Source organism: Dendropsophus ebraccatus, chromosome 8, assembly GCF_027789765.1.
Source record: "Dendropsophus ebraccatus isolate aDenEbr1 chromosome 8, aDenEbr1.pat, whole genome shotgun sequence".
Classification (NCBI taxonomy): domain Eukaryota; kingdom Metazoa; phylum Chordata; class Amphibia; order Anura; family Hylidae; genus Dendropsophus; species Dendropsophus ebraccatus.
The window spans coordinates 69800833-69817232 of NC_091461.1; the positions used below are offsets into that span (position 1 = coordinate 69800833).

A 16400-nucleotide genomic window follows, 5' to 3' on the forward strand; every position below is an offset into this window, starting at 1 on the left:
TCATTTTGGGCCTGGTCCTCAAAGGGTTAAAGGGTTACTCCGGCCATGCTTACTTTGTATGGAGCTCAGCTTCTGGAAGTCTGACATCATGGCATGCGTTCCAGCGACACCATTCTGTGCCGTGGTGTCAGCTGCAGAGGGCGTCTCTTGCTTCAGGCTGCGCTGCCCTCCTCTTCAGACACAGTACTGTGCCATAGCCTTGCAATAAGTGATAGTATGGCGCTGCTCTGTTGGCTGTACTCTTGCTTATAACAAGGGTATGGCACGGTACTGTGTCTGAAGAGGAGGGCAGCGCAGCCTGAAGCAAGAGACGCTCTCTGCAGCTGACACCACGGCACAGAATGGTGGCGCTGGAACGCATGCCATGATGTCAGACCTCCAGAAGCTGAGCTCCATACAGAGTAAGCATGTCCGGAGTAACCCTTTAAGACTGCATTACAACATTACAAGGCAAGACCCTCACTCCTCGATCGGTGCTCGCTTACTGAGCCAAGTACACTACTCAATGATCAATCATTGCTAGCAATGTTCATGCAGCGTTTCGCTGTATTCAGCTGTTGGCCCCTAGGGATGTCACGATACCAGAATTTTTAGTTCAATACCAATACCATTTTTTTTTATTTCAGTACTCGATACCAGTTCGATACTTTATTAAAGTTTGAAAAAAAGGCTTAAAAATACAAATATAATGCCCCCGCCCAGACTACGGCTATGATGCTGGGAGTTGTTGTGCACAAGGATGTATGCTAGGAGTTGTAGTACAAAGAGGTATGCTTGGAGTTGTAGTACAAGGAGGTATGCTGGGAGTTGTTGTTGTGTGGGGAGGCTACTGCGGCAGAACGGAAACTCACAGCATACCTCCTCGTGCACTTCAACTCCCAGCATACCCCCTTGTCAGTGGCAGCTTATAATATGCCACGCCGCCCACATTATAATCCGCCGGGGGTGTCCCGTCCTATCACCGGCAGCGCGCGTATCAGAGAGCTCCCTGTGTGCCTGTGGCTGTGACTTCCGGGGCACTGGGAGCTCTCTGATGTGCGCTGTCGGGGATAGGACGGGACACCCCCGGCAGCCGCACATCAGCCGGAGGCTGCAGAAGGAGAGAGGCTCGACGGGGGAATGGACGGTGGGTGAGTTGTGTTGTTTTTTTTTTATCTGCACGGGGGGTGGGCAGAGGGGGACCATCTATAAGGGGGGCAGAGGAAAGAGGGGGACCATCTATAAGGGGGGCAGAGGAAAGAGGGGGACCATCTATAAGGGGGGGCAGAGGGGGACCATCTATAAGGGGGGGCAGAGGAAAGAGGGGGACCATTTATAAGGGGGGCAGAGGAAAGAGGGGGACCATCTATAAGGGGGGGGCAGAGGGGGACCATCTATAAGGGGGGGGCAGAGGGGGACATTCTATAAGGGGGGGCAGAGGGGGGACCATCTATAAGGGGGGCAGAGGAAAGAGGGGGACCATCTATAAGGGGGGGGCAGAAGGGGACCATCTATAAGGGGGGCAGAGGAAAGAGGGGGACCATCTATAAGGGGGGGCAGAAGGGGACCATCTATAAGGTGGGGGCAGAGGGGGACCATCTATAAGGGGGGGCAGAGGGGGGCCATCTATAAGGGGGGAAGAGGAAAGAGGGGGAGCATCTATAAGGGGGGCAGAGGAAAGATGGGGACCATCTATAAAGGTGGGCAGAGGAAAGAGGGGGACCATTTATAAGGGGGGGCAGAGGAAAGAGGGACCATCTATAAGGGGGGGGGGGCAGAGGGGGACCATCTATAAGGGGGGCAGCTGACATCCTCTGTGCTGCTGTGACCTCTCCTATAGATCAGCACCCTCCTCTCCTGACATCCTCTGTGCTGCTGGGACCCTGCGACCTCCCCTATAAGATCAGCATACTCCTCTCCTGACACCCTCTGTGCTGCTTGGACCCTGTGACTTCCCCTATAAGCTCAGCACCCTCCTCTCCTCACATCCTCTGTGCTGCTGGGACCCTGCAACCTCCCCTATAAGATCAGCGCCCTCCTCTCCTGTGCTGCTCGGACCTCTCCTATAGATCAGCCCCCTCCTCTCCTGACAACCTCTGTGCTGCTGTGACCTCCCCTATAGATCAGCCCCCTCCTCTCCTGACATCCTCTGTGCTGCTGTGACCGCTCCTATAGGATTAGCACCCTCCTCTCCTGACATCCTCTGTGCTGCCGTTGGGGGGGAGGGGGCGGCAAAAACAGGAAACCAGGTGGCAATATGTTTATTGGGGGCAACAGCGGGGGAACAAGTGGCAATATGTTTATTGGGGGCAGTGGAGGTGGGGTGGACAATGCTTACTGGGGGTAGCAGCAAGGGACCAAACATTCTGTTTATTGGCCAGCAGGGAGGAGAGGCAGGCAGTGTTTATTTGGGACAGTGGGGGGGGGGGGGGGGGGGGGCAGTAGCGGAGTATAATGTGGGCAGGGGGGGGGGGGCAGTAGCGGAGTATAATGTGGGCAGTTTGGGAGGATTGACCGGGGGGGCCCAGGTCAGGTGGACAGCCCGGGGCCCAGGGCACATTTAATCCGCCACTGCCCCTTGTGCACAAAGAGGTATGCTGGGAGTTGTAGTGCAAAAGAAGGTATGCTGGGAAATGTTGTGCACAAGGAAGTATGCTGAGAGTTGTAGTGCACAATGAGGTATGCTGGGAGTTGCAGTTCTGCAGCAGCAGCCTCCCAGCACAACTCCCATCATACCTTCTTTTGCACTAAAACTCTTAGCATACGCGCTTGTGGAGAAGGTACTGTATGCTGGGAGTTGTAGTGCACAACAAGGTATGTTGGGAGTTGCAGTTGTTCCTGGTACCGAATTGTTTTTTTTTGCCCGTAATATTGATAGTAGTATTGATATTTTGGTGCATTGTGCATCACTATTGGCCACACATCACTACAGGGACAGGTGTGCGATTAGTAGCAGATTATTATACATGTTGAAAGACAGTGATCAGCAGACAAGTGAGTGTTTGCTCACAAGTTGGCTGATTGCTGTCTCTATTACACAGGGAGATATCTGCCTGATAATCCCTTTGTAATTGGACTTTTATGTGCATACAGTATGTTATGTATATACTGTAAGTTATGTGTATACTGTATGTTATGTAAATACTGTAAGTTGTGTATACTGTGTTATGAATATACTGTAAGTTGTGTATACTGTATGTATTGTTGGTTGTGTGTACCGTATATATGTTATGTATGTACTGTAGGCTAAATGTGGACATGTTTAATACTTAGTTAAACAGGGTCCCACTGCACTGTTGCCCCCACAGAATCACTGGCACTGCTGTCTCACACACAGACCTCTGGGGAAGGTAGGGAGATGGGAAAGAGGAGCTGCTAAACAGCATCATGACAACAGTAGGGGGAAAAGTGGCCATGTTTTTGTAGCGCTGGATAATCCCTTTAACTTTCTCCATTGGCCTCTCTTGAGTCTCTCAAGGATGGGAATACCCTGAACATCGTCTTCTCTAGACTTTGTCCTGTTTCTCACTAAACTAAGTTTTCCATCTAGCTCTCAGACCTCAACCTTCTTAATCAATAACTCTCATCCTCATTCTGACACCCTGACCTCACTCCCATACAGAAACCTACATACCATAAACACCCAACTCCTCTTAGGCCATATTCCCACGTCCGTAGTTTTGTCCACGATAGCGGACAGAACACAGGACCAAGATATTTATTTCGATGGGTCCATTCACACGTCTGTACAGGGCTCCAAAAGAAAAAATACACTAGTAAAAAGGCAGGTCATCGTGTAGCCTGCATTTGCGGCAGGGCTGTGGAGTCGGTAAGCTGCAGCTCCGACTCCAACTCCTGAATTTTATCAGGACCGACTCAGACTCCTTCATAAATGGCCAGTCATATACCAGGGGGTTTATTTATCACACTGGCTCAGCAGCTTCTCCCTAATGTCCTACATGATCCTGGGGCAACTTCTGAGGGAATAAGGAAACATATAAAGCACCTTCTCCTGTGTGTGCAGTGGATGCAGCCAGTCTCCAGCCTTCATGTCCTGAACAACTCAGAACTAGACTAGATGGAGCAGGTGACCTTTTCCTGCTGACAGTCTCCTATGTCTCTGACTAAATATTCACCATACTTGAAGAAACACTGCTAACAATGCCAATACCTGTGATATAGAGGTCAGCCATAGTGATATACAGGGGGTCACACATAGTGATATAGAGGTCACACAGTGATATAGAAGGTCACTGTGGGGGCACGCAACAGCGCGCGCGCGCACACACACACACACACACACACACACACACACACACACACAGCCTGCTGCAGCTATAGCACACACACGCATCCTGCTGCAGCCATAGCACACACACACACACACACACAACCTGCTGCAGCCATAGCGCGCACACACACAGCCTGCTGCAGCCATAGCACACACACAGCCTGCTGCAGCTATAGCGCGCACACACACACAGCCTGCTGCAGCCATAGCGCGCGCACACACACAGCCTGCTGCGGCCATAGTGTGCGCACACACAGCCTGCTGCAGTCATAGCACACACACAGCCTGCTGAAGTCATAGCACACACACACACACACACAGTGTCTACTGAAGCCATAGCACACACACAGCTGCAGCCATTGAACACTGAAGAAAAACACACACAATCTTCTCCCAGAGAGAAAACACCACACTGGGGACAGAGGTTACTGCTACACTACTTATGTCTTCTCCTTCTCCTCTATATTACACAGCTGCTCATATACAATCATCCAGCATCCAGGAAGACAACAGCACAGATCTCCCCTCACACAATGGACCAGCTCAGAAACAAACTGCCAAATAGTGACCGACAACTTTTCCCCGACCACCCTTATGTAATAGGGCCAGTGTCCTATTACTGATCTTCCCTGTCCACCCTTATGTAATAGGGCCAGTGTCTTATTACTGATATAATCCCTGTCCACCCTTATGTAATAGGGCCAGTGTCCTATAAGAATGTTGCTCATAATGTATATTCATGAGCAAAACTTGTAAAATTCATATCGAAATTTAATTCTAAATTGTTTAAAGATTTATTTTAGCTGGCTCCAACTCCGACGCCAGCCACGACTCCGACTCCACAGCCCTGCTTTGCGGCACAGATCACTATCTTCAATATAGTGGTTTGTGAAGCACGGAGCACTACTGATGCACATTTGTATGAATGTAGCCTTAGGTCTTTTACATTTAAAGTTTTGTCCACAAATGAGCACTCAGCGAGATCGGTGCTGGTTTGCAGTGCCTTTACAGCAAATCGAGTGGCAGGGCTGCACAAATGATCTCAGTATCCATTGTGCAGCCATAGAAACTGACAGCCCAGATATGTATATAAGTGCTGCCAGTTTCTATATCACAAGCAGCAGTGTTTATTTACCTTCTTCACTTCTTGTGACCCAGTATACCAGCTCTCCCATCCTATATCTTAAGGTCCAGTCGTCAGTCATTCTGGAGGAGGGGGCCTGAAGATACAGCAGCAGATGGAGGATGGGACAGTTGGAAGCAGCCCTGATGGTAAGTATGCACTGCTTGTGATCTGGAAACCGACCGCACAGATATGTGCATATTCATGCTGTTGGTTTCTTTTTATCTTTATCAGCCACACAACATGATGTGCAGCTAAGAAAGATAAATTTTGAAGCTTGCTGTAAAGACATTATCAGCCGAGAATCTATTAAGTTACAATGCTAACTGTATGCAATTATCTATTGATTTATGCAAAGTCTGTAGAAAGCGCAATGACATGTACTCATAAGATTACTAATCTCTAAACTTGCTTTATGCAATCTGAAATTTTTCAGTAAAACTGGAAAAAAAAATAATAATAATGTTTGTTATGTTCAGGCCTGACACTTTTCTTTTTTCCTTTTTTGTAAACATTTGATCATGACAATTGATCAGGAAAAAAAATAACATTGTACAGTAGTAAATGTAAGCATTTTATTCTTTTACATTACAATTAATCAACCACCTACAAGGTGATAAAAGGCACTTGACATTTAGCAGACCAATTTCTACAAGTCTTAATTTATTATTATAAACAACAAACAAAACCTAGGGCATTTTATTTAAATGACAGTATACAGTGTATTAGAAAATTAAAAGGTTAATACTAAGGGGAAAGAAAGGAACAGCTATAAACAGAAAGACATAAGTAGCAAAATGACATTCTAAAATTAAAATTAATAGCATTATTATAAATGACTGTGGTTGCTACAGCAAAAATAAGACACAACCGCAGGGTTATTGATTGCTTGCAAAACTTTATGTGGCCTTGTAGTCAATTTCACCATGATAACGCAGCAACATGTGATTAGGCCTTTTACATGGGCCAATTATTGGTCAGGAGGGTTGCTAGAAACGGCCCATATATAAGTGACAGCGATCAGCCAAGAAATGGAAAAGCACCAGATCCTCGGCTGATCTCATGTTTTGTACTGTGGCAAAGTATGAACAGGGGATGTGGGTCCGATAGCAATACAGGCACTGCTTCTCGCTGATGGACGAAGATAGTTAGGTCTAAAAGGACCTTTAGGGTACAAACCCACTTGACGTATTTGCTGCGTGAATCAGTCTTAAAAATAAGCAGGCAAAAGGCGGGTTGGCTTTATACAATTGTTCTGCGTTAAAATACGCAATTGCGTATTTTTGAAGCGTGAAGCTTGTTGTTAGCAAAGCATCAGTTGTTAACAACCTGTGCGAAAAACGCATGTAGCTTCACGCTTCAAAAATACGCAATTGCGTATTTTAACGCAGAACAATTGTATAAAGCCAAACTGCGTTTTGCCTGCTTATTTTTAAGACTGATTCACGCAGCAAATACGTCAAGTGGGTTTGTACCCTTACATGCGTTTAAAAAAAAAAAAAAAAAAAACACACACACATAACTGACAGACTTAATTACTACAAATGCCTTTTTTCAGATTTATATGGGATTTAAATGTGGATTTCCCTCTGTAAAATCTTATTTATTTTTTTAAAATCTGCACGTTCACAGTTGTAGCATGTGATCCCAGCTTTAAAAAGTACCTAAAGGCAAGCATGGCTTCAACATCTACAGTGCAGAGGGGACTACACTATCCAATAAGGTGTCAAATCTGCTACGGTGTGTACAGCCAGTGAGCAATGCTAGGCTAAGCCCAGTGTTCACAGCCACTTTGTAATTCTCCCCGTGTGGTTTGCGCTTGTCTGAAGTCACCATGCAGGTTTAGTAGTCCATCTACTAGGCAACAGGTTCATCTTCATTGAGCCGATGCACAGCAAAAATGTTACAGTGGCTAAAAATTGACATTGTGCACATGCACATAAACATATGGTAACTAACAATAGATGTACGGTTTTACCATTAGAATCTTTCTATAGGAATTTACCCAAATTCAACATCTAGATAATAGTTAACATCAGTGTGCTTTACCTCTAACTACTTAACCCCCCTATTTTCCATTCTCCTAATAGACAGTGTATAAGAGCATCCTTAAAGTGCCCTCTATTAAACAGGGAAAATACACTTATGTACAAATTCCCTTTCTTAAAACAACTGGTTCTACTGTGTGTAACACAAAGGAAATTATCTGAATTGGCGCCCTCTGATGTCGGGATTAGGATTCATGCAATGTCTCAATAGTATAAGACTATACCAATGTCCCCTCCGAAATTGGAAACCCTGTGTTACACAATGCATACCCAGCGCACAAAAGCATTGCATAAAATGCAACTACATGTGGAGAGCACCACAGCTATCTGCCACAAAGTGTTTAACAATACAGATTTGGAGTGCGCAATTTCATAAGGCTGCACATGGATCATATTATACAACTATTAGAGTGACATATGGGATATTGGCCTTTAACATGAACACTGCCTTTGGAGCACCAATGAACAGTCAGCTAGCCACCAACCAACGCATCTTAGGTGGTGGACCATGTGGATAAAGTAGTGACATTTCACTTCTTTCTGTGTCATTCTGCTGTGAAGCTCCTAGTGACAGAAGAGATCACGCTTTTGCAGTAGTGATCACATGCTGCACAGACCTTTCCATGGTTGCACCTGTCTCCAATTTAGCAGCATAATCGCCTCCTTTTGTGCTTATTATAATGTTTGTCATAAGACAAACTAAGATCAATGAAGGTCATTTTATAAAGGTAATGGGTGGAGGTAGCAGAGGACAACCACATGCTCGTGAATTAAGATGTAAACAATACATAAAAGTCTGATAGAAAATCTGTCCATTTAAAAAAAAAAGAAAATTTAATCAGAGATCAAGCAAGAGCCGGTGGACTCAGGCAGTTACATGTCTGCAACTACTGCGGTGGTTACTGAAAGGGTACCTGTCACCATGTTCATGACTGCGCTGACCAATACTCTGCCTTGCTCCCTTGAAAGAGAAAACACTATTTTGCCAAAGAAGGGAACAAATGTCAGTCAATGATAGGATGGGGTAATGCTGGAAGCAGCCACCCATCTGCCCACTCACTATGTTTTATGCTTAAAACAACCTAATAATTACAAAGAACCAGGGGCATAACATGAAGTTCATTGGCTCCAATGTAAAATCTAAAAAAAAAAGACCACAGCACGTGTCATTTATAAAACAGATGTCTTAGGTGGTTTAGGGCCCCCTCAGATATTTGGGCCAGGGCAGATCCTGTATGTGTAAATGCACTCTTAAACTAAGCAATGTGACTATAAAGATCTGTGGAGCCAGTCATCAAAGTACATTGGAAGCTCACATCTTTAAAGTAATCCTGTCACCACCACATCCCCTCTCACTTCATTTCATCAGTTAATGTCACCTAGGTGGGGCTTCATGGAAGTTGGGCCACACCTCCTGGCTAGGAAGAGGGCTCAACTGTCATGAAGCCCCGCCTAGTTGACACTGTCCACAGATGAAATGAAGGGATATTACAGCAGAGGGTCGACACGGACGCAATTTATACAGGTATATATCAAATGTGCAGCATCTAATCTTGTGGATGGTATGGAGAACTGCACATAGAGTAATGGGTAGGGGGTGACAATATCACTTTAAAATGTCACTGTAGTTTTTAATTTAAAAATCTGAATCAACAGGGGACATCATTAAGAAAGTTTGCAATTTACATTCATTTTTTTATAGTTATTATGGGAAACACAGGACTTTCATTTGCTAGACAGATGCATTGAGCCGGGACCTCCTGCATTAAGTGCCATGTTTTCCATGATAACTAAAAAAAAAATAAAAAATGAAATAATAATGAATGTAAATTGCAAATTTGCTTTATTTCACAACTGCTGTTGATTTAGGTTTTGAAAGTTATAATGACAGTGACACTAAGTATAGCAATTGCCAATATTGATAACAGAACATAATAAATGCGCTGAAATGCAACATAGGATGGTAATGAATCATGTTCTTCTCAAGTGATTTACATTGCGTTTTTTGAGTATTAGCACGGACATCACAACTGTGAAATAGACATGATTTTAAGTATGAACAGACAGGAACACATAGATAAACATATCAGAGGGACAGACATTGCTACCAACAATTCTTGGAGCTTGCGAGACACGTAAATTACTCACATTTTGCAATCTGTGGGAAAGGAAGAATATTCTAGGCAACTAGTACCTTATTGATTGGGAATTTATATAGAATATATTTTGTATATAATATATATAAAATCAAAGAGACAAGTCCCTTAAAAGTGAAAATGAGTATGAAGTACTAAAAAGCACTCTCCATGAGATTTTGCTGCCCTAGGGAATAGTACCGCCTTGAGGAAAGTAGTTATGTCTAGTGATGTCCAGACGAGCCATTTATCTGTTTGGGACTGGGTGGTAATTCTGTGAGGTACAAGCAGTCCAGGAAGGCTTTGGAAATTTCCGTGACCAAGGACCTATCAGGAATCGTCTGAGCCATCCCATATATTGCACCCTAAAAGAGAGAACATATAATATATTTATGTATAAAATTGCATTTCCTGAATTGATTCTACCAAGATTTTACTTTCATACGTGCCCACCCTGTGATGTTAAAAACTACCATCTCATAATTTAGGTGGAGTGGGGGCACTTGGGGTATAACAGGAAACCAATAGCGTTTTCCAGAGTATGCAAATGCAAATTGACAAGTTTGCAAATTTCCTTACTGAAATTCTGCTCGACTTTCTGCTGAAATAAAGCAGAATTACCGTGTGCTTACACAGAGATTTATTTGACAGATTTTTTAGGCCAAAGTCAGGAATGGATTTGAGAAGAGGAGAAATCTCAGTCTTTCCTTGACCTGTTCTCTGTTTATTGTTTGTTCCTGGCTTTGGCAATAAAAATCTGTCAGATAAATCTCCCTGTGTAAACACACCATTACAAACTCCCATTGACTATAAATTAATGCTAAAGATTTCTGCCTCAAGAATTCATGTCAGTTCTTCGGGCAGAATTTCAACCTGCATCAGAAATGCCATGCAGACGTTTCTCTGAGTAAACAGAGTCAAGTAAATCCCACCTAACCCAACAAGAAGGTACAGCTCTGCAAACCTTGTGGCACATGTGCCTGGTACTACATGTAGCCCAGATCTATTCCATTAAGTGAGACTGAGCAGCAGGACTAGGCCCAACTGCAACAAAATATATGGGGCTGTGCCTGATAATAGCCACAACATTCACCCAATTGCCTGTTCCCTTCCATCAGCTCATCAGTAAGGGAGATGGTAATAAATACCAGAAATACCCTTTAATGCTTCACAAATTCCCATATGATACAAAACAAAGTCAGGTTTTACCACTCCAGTAGTTTTGGCTCCAGGATCTTTCATTATCACAGACACAGATTCTTGGACGTCCTTCACAAAAAGTTGTGCTACTCCAGGTTTTGTATGCAGCATCGTGAGACATATATGAATACTGAGAGGAAACAGACAGAAAATAAGCATCCACACTGCAGGGGATAGCACATTCCCAACACAATACACGCATTTACTAAAAATATCACAGAAATACAAAACTAGCAAGAAAAAAAAAAAAAAAAAAAAAAAAAAAAAAAAAAAAAAAAAATCGATGAATAAGGATGGGTTCACACTACGTTATTTGAAATCCTTTTTTCAAACTTTTTTTGCAAAAAAACGCATTTGTGTGCATCCGTTTTGGTCTGTTTTTCCATTGACTTCAATTCTAAAAAAAAAACAAAACAAAAAAAAAAGTTTTTTTTTAACAGACACAAAAATGAGGTAGACTACATTTTTGTGCATGTTAAAAAAAAAAGTGGACAGTTTTAATTGTTTTTTTTTTTTTTGTTTTTTTTACCCTTAGAGGACAGGGCCAATTTAAATTTTTGCATTTTCGTTTTTTCCTCCTTGTGCTTAAAAGGCCGTAGCAGTTGCATTTTTTCACCTAGAAACCCACGAGCCCTTATTTTTTGCGCCACTAATTGTACTTTGCAATGACTGGCTGAATAAAAATTAAATGTGTGGTGAAATTGAAAAAAATAAAAATACCGTATTTTTCGGACTATAAGGCGCACCTTCAATTTTAGCCTGCTAAGCCATCTAGGTTCATATATATGGCGCACCAGACTATAAGGCGCACCAGACTATAAGGCGCACCAGACTATAAGGCGCACCTTCAATTTTAGCCTGCTAAGCCATCTAGGGTCATATATAAGGCGCACCAGACTATAAGGCGCACCTTCAATTTTAGCCTGCTAAGCCATCTAGGTTCATATATAAAGCGCACCAGACTATAAGGCGCACCTTCAATTTTAGCCTGCTAAGCCATCTAGGTTCATATATAAGGCGCACCAGACCATAAGGCGCACCAGACCATAAGGCGCACCAGACCATAAGGCGCACCAGACCATAAGGCGCACCAGACCATAAGGCGCACCGCATTATAGTGTATAAGTTTGAACTGACGAAAAACGTAAGTCAACTGCTGATCACAGTACTTACTGAGGCTCCTAACTATGGTGGCCGTAATGCATCATGCAGGATAGGCAGAATTCTGCCAGCGAGTCCCGTTGGCAGAATTCTGCATGGAGCATTGTGGCCACCATAGTTAGGAGCCTCAGTACAGTACAGTGTTGCTCTATAACCTCTGGCCACTAGGTGGCGCTATTGAATGAAAATCTATGCCTGAAGCCTGTATCCAGGCTGCGGAGAGCAGGGAGAGCGGTACAGCGCTACAAAGGGAGAGCGGGACAGCAGGACAGGCCTGCGGAGCCATGGGTCGGGAGTCCAGGTGAGGGAGCGCTGCGCTGTGCGGCTGGGAGATGTGAGCTCAGCAGCATATCTGCGCCATGGTGGCCGGAGCTGTCCCGGTCCATATATAAGGCGCACTGGACTATAAGGCGCACTTACAATTTCTTAGAAAACCATAGTATTTTAAGTGCGCCTTATAGTCCGAAAAATACGGTAAATAAAAAATAAATAAATAAATTATTAATTAATAATTATTAATATATCCCCTTGCCTCCGCAGCCTGTTTTGGCCTTAATGACCAGGCTCATTTTTCAAAATCTGACCTGTCTCACTTTATGCGCTTATAGCTCAGTGATGCTTTAACGTATGCTAGCGATTCTGAGATTGTTTTTTCGTCACATATGGCACTTTATATTAGTGGCAAAATTTGGTCATTACTTTGTGTGTTTTTTGTGAACTTCTGAAATTTTCTGCTTCTAAAAAAGGAAGTCATAGCACATAAATTAGTTACTAAATCACATTACCAATATGTGCTCTTTATTCTGGCATAATTTGGGAAACATATTTTACTTTTTTAGGCTGTTATGGGGCTTAGAAATTTATTAGCAAATTATCACATTTTGTGAAAGTTTCCAAAACTGATTTTTTTTTAGGGACCAGTTCTTTTTTTAAGTTGATTTAGGAGGCTTGTATACTGGAAACCCCCATAAGTGACCCCATTTTGGAAACTAGACACCTTAAAGGGAACCAATCACCCCGAAAATCGATGTAAAGACAAGGATATGTGCTGATAGATCACCCAGCACACTTCCCAAATATGCCCCTGTAACCTCTGTGCCCCCCTCAATGAGACAGTAATCTTACTTTCTTCTTGTCACGCGCTGTATGTAAATTTTTGCTAACTAGTCCGGGTGGGCGTATGTAGTCCTGGTGGGCGTATGTAGTCACGGTCCGTGGGCGTATCTACTCACGGTCCGGGGGCGTATGTAGTCGCGGTCTTCGGCTGTAATCACGCCCAGAGGGGCGTGATTCGGCGGCTTGCGGTCCAGTGACGTCATCCGGCGGCTTGCGTTCCGCGTCGCGGCCGCGCTGACGTGTTCGGGAACCCGCGCATGCGCAGTACGGCGGGAGACGACGCTGACGTACTGCGCATGCGCGGGTTCCCGAACACGTCGGCGCGGCCGCGACGCGGAACGCAAGCCGCCGGATGACGTCACTGGACCGCAAGCCGCCGAATCACGCCCCTCTGGGCGTGATTACAGCCGAAGACCGCGACTACATACGCCCCCGGACCGTGAGTAGATACGCCCACGGACCGTGACTACATACGCCCACCAGGACTACATACGCCCACCCGGACTAGTTAGCAAAAATTTACATACAGCGCGTGACAAGAAGTAAGATTACTGTCTCATTGAGGGGGGCACAGAGGTTACAGGGGCATATTTGGGAAGTGTGCTGGGTGATCTATCAGCACATATCCTTGTCTTTACATTGATTTTCGGGGTGATTGGTTCCCTTTAAAGAATTAATCTAGGGGTATAATTAGCATTTTAACCCTACAGGGGCTGGAGGAAAGTATTCACAATTAGGCCTTAAAAAAATCGAAAATTTTAATTTACCAATAATATATATGTTTAGATTAAAGTTTCTCCTTTCCAAAAGGAACATGAGAGAATCTGCACCCCAAAATTTGTAACACAGGTTCTCTTGAGTACAACAGTACCCCATATGTGGGCGTAAACCACTGTATGGGCACACAGCCGGGCTCAGAAAGGAAGGAGCGCCAATTAGCTTTTTTAATGCAGATTTTTCTGAAAAAGTTTGAGCGCCAGGTGCGTTTGCAGTGCCCCTGCAGTGTCAGCAGAATAGAATCCCCCCAAAAGTCACCCCATTTTCGAAAGTACACCCCTCAAAGAATTCATCTTGGGGTAGGATGAGCATTTTGACCCCACATGCATTAGAGGAAAGTATTCAAAATTAGACAGTAAAAATGAAAAACCTCGAATTTTTCCAATAATATGTTCGTTTAGTTTGAAATTTCTCAATTTCACAAGGAAAAAGAGAAAAAAAGTACCCCAAAAATTGTAACGCAGGTTCTCCTGAATACAACGGTACCCCATATGTGGGCATAAACCACTGTATGGGCACACAGCGGGGCTCAGAAGGGAAGGAGCGCCAATTAGCATTTTCAGTGCAGATTTTGCTGAAGAAGTTTCTGAGCGCCAGGTGCGTTTGCAGCGCCCCTGTAGTGTCCGTAGAAGAGAACCCCCCCAAAAGTCACCCCATTTTGGAAAGTACACCCCTCAAAGAATTCATCTTGGGGTGTGGTGACCATTTTGACCCCACAGGTATTAGAGCAAAGTATTTAAAATTAAGACAGTAAAAATGAAAAACTCGAATTTTTCCAATAATATGTTCGTTTAGTTTAAAATTTCTCAATTTCACAAGGAACATGAGAGAATCCGCACCCCAAAATTTGTAACGCAGGTTCTCCTAAGTACAAGAGTACCCCATATGGGGGCATAAACCACTGTATGGGCAGACAGGAGGGCTCAGAAGGAAGGGAGCGCCAATTAGCATTTTCAGTTCAGATTTTGCTGAAGAAGTTTCTGAGCCCCAGGTGCGTTTGCAGTGCCCCTGTAGTGTCCGCAGAAGAGAACCCCCCCAAAAGTCACCCCATTTTGGAAAGTGCACCCCTCAAAGAATTCATCTTGGGGTGCAGTGAGCGGTTTGACCCCACAGGTATTAGAGGAAAGTATTCAAAATAAGACAGTAAATATGAAAAACTCGAATTTTTCCAATATATGTTCGTTTAGTTTAAAATTTCTCAATTTCACGAGGAATGGGAGAAAAAAAATGTACCCTAAAATCTGTAACGCAGGTTCTCCTGAGTACAACGGTACCCCATATGTGGGCATAAACCACTGTATGGGCACACAGCAGGGCTCAGAAGGAAGGGAGCGCCAATTTGCTGGAGCAAAACCGCAGCTAGTAATGTTATTAGAATAGCGCAGTTACTAAAATACAATAAAAAAATTAGATTACAGGTAATGTGGGGTGGTTATGGGCAATCTGGGGTGGTTATGGGCAATCTGGGGTGGTTATGGGCAATCTGCGGTGGTTACGGGCAACGTGGGGTGGTTACGGATAAACTGAAGTGCTTATAGGTAATCTGGGATGGGAACCTGGTCGGGGGCAACGTGCGGTGGTCGGGGGCAACGTGCGGTGGTCGGGGGCAACGTGCGGTGGTCGGGGGCAACGTGCGGTGGTTAGAGGCAATCTGGGGGGAATTACATGTGATTAGGGGCAACCTGGGGGGGTTACAGACAATCTGCGGTGGTTACGGGCAACATGGGGTGGTTACAGACAATCTGGGGTGGTTACGGATAAACGGAAGTACTTATAGGTAATCAGGGGTGGGTACATGTAATTTTGGGTGGTTACGGCAATCTGGAGGGGGTCACTGGCAACGTGTGTGAGTTAGAGGCAACGTGCAGTGGTTACGTGCAATATGGGGGGTTACGGGCAATCGGGGCTGATTACGGACCACCTGGAGGGGGTCACTGGCAATTTGGGGTAGTTACAGGCAACGTGCGGCGGTTATGGGTAACGTGCGGCGGTTATGGGCAACGTGCGGCGGTTATGGGCAACGTGCGGCGGTTATGGGCAACGTGCGGCGGTTATGGGCAACGTGCGGCGGTTAGTGGCAACGTGCGGCGGTTAGTGGCAACGTGCGGTGGTTATGGGCAACGTGCGGTGGTTATGGGCAACGTGCGGTGGTTACGTGCAATCTGGGGCGGATATGGGCAACCTGCGGTGGTTACGGGTAATTTGGGGGGGCTAGGGGTAATCTGGGAGTAAACTGCAATTATTACTATAATAAAAATTGTGTGTTTTATTTCTTTGTATGTTTTTCACTTTTTGTACTTTATACATTAATTTTCACTGTATTACTATGATTACTGAGATATTTTCTATCACAGTAATCATAGTTCAGTGACAGAAACCAAATTGGCACTTTAAATTTTCTGAGATAACTGATTCTGGAGCGCATGCGCACTTCAGAATCAGCCTGGACGTCGAGGAGGACGGAGCTCCGTGGATCAGGTAACGTATGTGGGGAAGGTGGGGTGACTGGGGGACGGGGGTGACTGGGGGGGTGGGGGGGCGACTGGGGGGGGGGGCACGGTGACACTTTT

General features: G+C 44.8%; 1 protein-coding gene across 2 annotated transcripts in view; it reads right to left on the minus strand.

Moving 5' to 3' along the window:
* Nucleotides 1–6837: 6837 nt before the first annotated feature.
* Nucleotides 6838–16400, minus strand: part of SGPL1 (sphingosine-1-phosphate lyase 1) — a 42910-nt gene continuing 33347 nt past the window's right edge. For both annotated transcript variants that reach the window (XM_069980631.1, XM_069980632.1), the window contains exons 13-14: nt 10786–10906; nt 6838–9941 (exon numbers count right to left, since the gene is read on the minus strand). In XM_069980631.1, coding sequence (XP_069836732.1) covers nt 9801–9941; nt 10786–10906 — 262 coding nt within the window. In that variant the 3' untranslated portion in view covers nt 6838–9800. The remainder of the gene's footprint in view (nt 9942–10785; nt 10907–16400) is intronic.